The following is a 7,894-nucleotide window of genomic DNA, read 5'->3' on the forward strand; positions in this document are numbered from 1 at the left end:
GGGAACTGTAGAAATGACTTGCAGAAAGATTTGTTTTCTTAATTAATTTGGATTAAAATTAAATTCTTGTGATTACCAGATTACTAGACCTTATCTTACATGAAATGAACAATGTTGGAAGAACTTGTTAATAAATCTATACGTTCACTTTTATTGGATATAAACGTGTGTTGTGTATGTATGTATGTGTACATCTGTGTATGTGTGCATGTATGCATACATACAACATTGACAGCATCCAATTATTTTTTAATAGCTTCTGTTGTTATTCTGTCATGCTCGATCCTTCGTGACCCCATTTGGGGTTTTGTTGGCAAAGGTACTAGAATGGTTTGGCATTTCCTTCTCCAGTTCATTTTACATATGAGGAAACTGAGGCAAATAGGGATTAAGTATCTTATCCAGGGCCACATAGCTAGTGTCAGAGGCTAGATTTGAACTCAGATCTTTCTAATTCCAAATCTAGTCCTGCTATGTAAAGATTTATTCCCCCACTTTGTTTCATCTTTCCCTTTTACTGTATTTTTTTTGTCCACATCTGTGATTATACTTTGAGTGTGAAAATTTTCCTTATCAATACAGGTTGATAACTTATCTGCTCTTAGGAATGATGTGAGTTGCCTGAAATGCTTATGTTACTTTTTTATGGTCACTCAGTGTATTAGAGGAAAGACTTGAGCCCAGACAGTTCTGACACCAAGGTAGAACCTGTAATAAATACATTTACACTGCCCATCAGTGCATTTTCTATTTATGAAAATGTGTTCTAGTAATAAAGAAAAAGTTAGCACTACGTTCAGTAAGTAAGCACTTTGAGGGTGGGTTGTCCTTGGTGCTGAAATACACTGTGTCATAATGTGATGTGCTTAGTAGCACATCTGTTGCTATAACATATAAAATATGTCCTGTGGTCTTTTAATGCATTTGCATATCAACAGTAATAAAATAGATCACACTCCATGGTATAATGGAAAGAGCTCTGGCTTTTGGAATCAGGATCTGAGTTCAAAGATACACTCTATCAATCAGTAGATGTATGACCTTGGAGAAGTTACAAAGTTACCCCTGTCAGGCACTCAATTTTCTTATCTACAAAAGGCGAGACCTTGATATAATGTACTGTAAGGACCCTTTTAGCTCTAAGTTCTATGACTTCTGAACTTAATAGCTTTGTGGCCCTGAAAAAGCCATTAGCCCTTCAGTGCATAAGTTTCCTAGCTATGAGATAGGAATGATAATCCATGCACTAAATATCTCAGAAGGTTGCATTTGCTAACCTTAAAGCATTATAAAATATGAATAAAGATTATTTTGAGGTAATAAATAATCTGAGATAGTATATGATTTTCAGGCATATATATTCCTATTCACTTGGATAATATTTGGGAAGACTAGCACAGAACCATTTTCTCTGATTTGCACTGTCATCTCAACTAAATTTTTATTTATAACTCCATGAGTCAAATCAATTAAAATGATAAAACTCTGTAAAAATAAAGAATGTCCAACTATTTTTAACATCAAGGGTTTCTTTAGGCAAATATCTTTCACTCAAGGATTGACTGAAAGATATTTTGGAGAGCTGTATGATATTCTTGAAATGCATTCTTCCCAACTATATCCTCCAGGAGTGAAGGGTGAAGGTAGAGGGAGGGGTAAGAGAGAGTCAGTGATAGAATCTCTGTGATCCAACTCTTTGCTCCTCAACCAATTTTATATTAAGCAAAATGTCAGTAAACTGACAGAATGGATATTTTAACAGTATTTCTTCTGCTAAGACAGAAAACCATTCTGAAAGACCTTCAAGAATCCCCTGCATAAGCTACTGCAACCAGAAAAGCTACAAAAACATTCATCCCCTCATGCCTGGTCTTCTGGTGGTGAGCTTCCCTGCATTTAGCTTGACTAGGCCTCATATAGATTATGCAGACTCTGTCTCCAGGCCTCTATTTTCTAGTGTGATAGAACCTTCCAAATTTCATTCCCACTGGCCAAAACTTTTAGAAGCCTACGGTCACTAATTTACCATAAACCCAAGAGTAAGGGTTGAATGGTAGAATAGAAAAAATATAATAACCTTTCAATTATCTTCATTGAGAAAGGCATAGTATAGCACCTGGGGAATTAACTTCATCTAGCCCATAAGTTTATAGATTGGCAATACCTACTGACTAATCTAATCCTTATAAGTTCCAGAATATTATCCTATTCCATCCAAAGTATAAGAGAGAAAATACAAGTATCTCTAAATCTGTATGACCTCTGGTGACCATTCAAAATGTCACCCATCTGCATCAAGTACTTCATCCCATTAGCCTTCAACTCTGTTCCTCCTTGTTGACGACAAAAGCCTGCTGCCATGCTTGGCTAATTCTGAAGAGCACATTTTGAAATCTGAGGAAGAAAGCAAGGATATTGTGAGACCCTTGGGTTCTTTCCCAGTCGGTGGTATAGACAACATGGATACAAGATGGCATTGCAGATGGTACCATTCACACATGTATGTGTTTGAGTAGCAAAGGATAATAGTCTGGCACTGAATGGTCAGCACATAGAGGCCAATCTGTGATTGAAAATTTGCTTCATGTAGTCTACAAATCAGCCAGCCTGGCTATATAAGTAATTAAAAGTTGAATCTATGTAGCTTCAGAAATTAAATTATACTCATTAAAAATATTTGGAAAATAAACAGGATGTATATTTAACAAGGTCATAATAATATCAACAAAATGAGAATTCTGACAGTTATAATAACAACAATTGTAATTTATAGACAGTTTAGAAGGTATTATTTTTCACAAAGGAGGAGGAAACTCAAGACAATTGAAGTTGAATAACTTTTCTATAGTGACATAGTTATTATTGGAAGTGGATACTGAGTCCAAGTTCTAGACTCAGTAGAGTTGTTTCCACTACATTTCCCTGTCTCTATAATCAATCAGCCAGCAAGCATCAATTAAGCACCTACTATATGCCAGACACAGGGCTAGGTGCTATGTATTCAAAGACAAAAATGATCCCTACTTCATGGAATACCTATTCTATGTTCAAGTCATTTTACTTCATGTTCACCAGTTTTCTCCATCTGTAGTATTGTTTGTTCACATGACTTGCAGGAGAAAGTTAGAATATTAAAAAAAATAAAGTGAAAATAGAAGCAGATAAGACCTTGAATCTGTGTACCCTATTGTACTTTTCCCATTCTTGCATATTTTTGCTATGATATCCTTAGTAAGTCATATTGCAATCTTAGCATTCTGCAGCATAACTACTAAAGTTGAGATTTGTACATCTAAAGGGTGTCATTTTTGGAGTTGTAGTAAGTAGCTAAATATGTTGAACCCTCATTTCCTGATGCTGAGTTCCAGCCTCTGAACTCTGGAAATGATTTGGAGGGTTTACTCATAATGTTTAATCAGATCATCTCAAGAACTTTACAAAGTCATCTAATACAAAATAAGCCTGAATAGAAAAAAAAAATAAAAAAGACAACCTTTGTAATGTTCCTGCTAAGTCCAAACTATACTTACATACATCCAGTAATGGGGACTTAATAATCGCCTCCACCCCAGTCAACCCATTCTCATTTGAACACAGTTAAAATTGTTAGTTATGTTTGCTTTTATTGAGCCTAAAATTGCCTCTACATATCTTCCAGTTTTCCCAATCCTGCCTTGTAACGTTTGGCAAAATAAGTCTAACTTCTCTTTGATATGACATCTTTTTAATATTGAAAATAGCTTTCCAAGTCAGAGGTCCTTGCTTATTAATCATCACTGGAGTCATTCATTGATAAAACTGAAGCACAGGCACTCTCTTGCTTTTGATAGCCAGAATGTGACATTAGTGAGAGCTGTCATTCAATCAAGAGTCAACAAGCATTTATTAAGAGTTGCCTAACAATTGCATTAATGTTGTTCTAATTTGAAAACTTTTTTTAATTAAAAAAGAATACTTAAAGGATTCAATGACAGGTAAAATAAAAGACAACAAAAATGAATTTTTAAAAACTACTTAGGGTGAAAGGGATTCCTTTATAGAATTAAGAAATGTCTTCTGTATTTGAAAGATCTATAATTTTGTCCCTCAAGCAAGAAAACTTCATAGCTCTTGAGAAATGCAATTTGTTCATTGCTATGGCTGAAAAAAATATATATATTACTCTGTGTCCAAAGTAGTTATAATTCCTCCTTAACATAGTTAGCCTGTGTCTTAGACTGTAGTAAAGAAAAACAAAACTTCTATTTATATAGTATCGTATGGTTTGCAAAGCACTTTATATGTTAAATCATTTGATCCTTACAATGCTGTAAGATTGGTGCTATTTTTAGAGATGAAAAAATCAAGGTACAGAGAGGTTATGTGATTTTCCTGTGGCCACACAACTATTAAATAGTTGAAAACATGTTTCAAACTTAGGTCTTCTTGACTTTGAAGTCCATTGTTGTATCCACTATATCACCTAACTTGTCTGTTATAGCACTGATGGTTCCCCATAGCCCATTAGATAGAATTAAAAGAGTAAATGCTGATGAAAATTACAAAGTCAGAACCAGTCAAACCTGTCTACTTGAAATAAGCTATTGAACCTGCTTTCAATTTCTCACCTCTTGTGAATGATGTTTGGTGTAGATAACAAGCATGTACTTCTTTTCTAAATTTACAAGATGAAAGGATTAGCTTATATTCTCTCCTAGATGCAACCTTCAGACTTCAAAAGATATGTTATTATTGGGTGGGTTAAGTACATCTGCTACCAATGAAATCAATAGCTCTTCCATGTACCAGTGGTTGGTTTTTGTAAACTGCTGTGAGCAAATTTATCATCTGGGGCAATTCTTCTGCTGATGACCTCTTTGGACTTAGCTGTGTTTGTCCTCACAGGACAGCTCCATCGTTGAGCACTGGGCCTATAGTGAAAACATTCCCAATTTTTTTCTTCTTACAGTCTTTGTGACCCAGGATAATCCCCAAACCAAAATGAGACATTGGAATAAAATTTTACTATTATATCAGATGCCTTTCATTTCCACAATTCAGAGACTAGCTTCTGTGTAGTAAGATTTTCCATCTTCTTACTCTATCTCTGCCTCCATGCCATCTTTGGCACTGCTGGCAGACTGCACACACACACACAAACATACACATACACACATATGTAATATATACATACATACATATAAGCATCATGGTCATTCTCCTGCTCAAAGATGTTCAGTAGTTGCCCTGAGTAAAGTTCAATTTCCCTAGCTTATAATCCATGACCCTCAACAATGTGGCACCACCCTACCAATGCAGGTGTATTTCATACTGCTTCCTTTGATACCCTCTAACCTCTAGCAAACTGAGAATCCTCTCTCCTCAAATGTACCCTCTATTATCTTTCTATCTTTCATCACGTTATTCACTGTGCTGGGAATTTCTTCCTTTCCCAACTTTGCCTATTGAATTTCTATCCAGGCTTCATGATTAGGAAGGGTTTTGGAGGTCATCTACTTCAACCTTCTCCTTTTAGAGATGATGTCACAGAGTGCCAAGTATTCTTGAGCTGCTTTTAGACTCAGTAATAATACCATAATATTTGAGGCACTGCAATACAAATTGCATTTCGAGGGGAAAAAAACAGTCATGTACATACACAAAAATATTTAAGGTTGGAAAGATGTTTAGCAACTGGAGGATTGAGAGAAGGCTTAATGGAGGCTGGAGAATATGGTGTTGAGTGTTGCATTTGGAGTCAGGTTGAATTAGGTTCATATCTCATCTTTCCCACTCACCAGTTTTCTGATCTTGGATTTGACTTTACTTCATTGGGTCTCAAAAACCAGTAAATCCAATTGGGTCATTCACTAAAGGCATAAGATGAGATTAAAATACACTCTTTACTGAAGGTTACTTTGAACTTCAAAATTCTAAATTGATATAATGTTTTGGCAATATAATATTCTGGATGCAAGATTAAAATAATTGGCCATTATTCAGATCAAAGTAACATGAGTCATTAAATACTAACAAGAATCATGCAATTCTATAACATACAATTTATGAATGAAGGCTTTAGCTTTTCAAACCATCTCAGCAGAATTCAGACAATGCTTATTAAACCCTATTACAAAACAATAAGATTGCCCTGAAAAGAAGAACAAAATCAGCTGTTGCATTTGGATGGATTAAAGAAGTTTAAAAATACAGTATAAAACAGACTTACGAAAGTAATGTTTTCTTGATTAGACCTCAATGATTCAAGTATGAGATCATGTCACATAACATTACAATCTTTGCTAACTGGGAAGAATAAAGTACTGTTATGAGTAATTGTTATCTGTTCTAATTATTTTAGGTCCCTGTATAATATTCACCAATTCATTTTTAGCTTTGCCAGTGGAAGAAGGAATCTTGGACATGGATGACATTTTAAACCAAATTTCTGACAAAAGGAAAAATTCTTCTCTACAGTCAGATCTTGTCTGTGCTGTAATCAGTCTTTCTCTTTTGGTAGGTGGCATGCATGCAGTGGTTGCATGGAGACCATACGATGATGGAGATGATTGAGAAAAAACGCTGCTTGTGCAAAGAGATCAAGGCGAGACAGAAAACGGAGAAGGGGCTTTGCAAACAAGATAGCATGCCGATTCTACCGAGCTGGAAGAAGAATACAGGGTCAAAGAAGTGCAGTCCTCCACCATATTCTAAACAACAAACAGTATTTTGGGATACTGCAATATGACAAAGTAGGAGATGCTGCAAGCTCCATAAGACTATTATTTCACTTGTAAGGGGCACAGTGTTTACCAGGCCTGTTTAAGAGGGTGTTGGTCAACATGTATCTTCTCTACTTGTGATAAAATGATGACATTCCCCTTGGAAATCCATGTTAAGTTGTGCTTAAAATAAGTCCAAGGCAAATTACTTTTACCAACAAATTAAGATATGTGTGTTTATTAAGGATTTTTTTTTAATCCAAAAGGTATTTAAAATGTAAATATTTTACTAATCTATCAAAAAACACCTGAAATAGTACTCATATATACATATATAATTTACAGAGGTATCAAGAGTTTTACTATATAATGTATTAAGCAATTTATTTTCTATTTTCTATGTAATCCTCTAATTTGTTTCCTTTTCTTACCCACCTAAATTTGTTTTCTGTACAAAAGCATGTGAGTATAAATCATCGTTCAGCAGTATAATATATGAATAAATCTGGTGCTGGGATGGTAGAAGTTGAATATCACCATATTCATTAGGCACATCTGTTACTTTTAATTTTTATTAAAACTTGACAGGAAATTAACGCAAATGTAGCATCTAATTTGGATGTCCACATCACATTAAAACCAATCTATTTTGCTACATTAGTTTTAAGGAGTTTATCTTAAATATCCTCTTGTTTATATTAAATAATGGTTAGTCAACTCTCCAGAGATAGTTATTCCGATATACTTGGCTAACCTAGTAGAATAACTTTACTTTAGAAATATCTGTAGGGATACACTTCCTTGCATTGTTGATTTTATTAGCGGAGACCAGGGTTCACTGTGACTATGAAAAGGAATATCAGAATCTGAAGAATTATACTGTTTTCTAGAAGGCTTTTTAAATTTTTTTTTTTTACAATGGCAATGTAGCCACAATTCCTGACAGATGGAAGAATGAAAGAAAGGAGGATATGTGTTTTTATTTTTCTTTTGCCTGAGAAAAAAAAGAATTTATGAAAGTCATTCAATATTTGTTTACATTGATTTCATGGATGTGTGTATACTCAAATGTTTGTCCAGTTAACTACATTTAAGATAAAAATCACATTTCTCCAGAATCATCCATCAATTTTTGATGTTCAGGTCAGAGTTTTCCATGCAGAATTTCCCTTTGTAAGAAATTATGATACCAT

The 7,894-nt window shown here is 34.6% G+C and overlaps 1 protein-coding gene across 1 annotated transcript in view; it reads left to right on the top strand.

Annotated features, from left to right (window-relative positions):
• Positions 1–6,940, top strand: part of NYAP2 (neuronal tyrosine-phosphorylated phosphoinositide-3-kinase adaptor 2) — a 156,883-nt gene extending 149,943 nt beyond the window's left edge. Inside the window, exon 6 of the mRNA XM_072621522.1 lies at positions 6,500–6,940. Within this exon, the coding sequence (XP_072477623.1) occupies positions 6,500–6,727 (228 nt within the window). The 3' untranslated portion in view covers positions 6,728–6,940. The remainder of the gene's footprint in view (positions 1–6,499) is intronic.
• The last annotated feature ends 954 nt before the right edge of the window (positions 6,941–7,894 follow it).

The sequence above is a fragment of the Notamacropus eugenii genome, chromosome 6 (assembly GCF_028372415.1).
Source record: "Notamacropus eugenii isolate mMacEug1 chromosome 6, mMacEug1.pri_v2, whole genome shotgun sequence".
In the NCBI taxonomy this organism is placed as follows: domain Eukaryota; kingdom Metazoa; phylum Chordata; class Mammalia; order Diprotodontia; family Macropodidae; genus Notamacropus; species Notamacropus eugenii.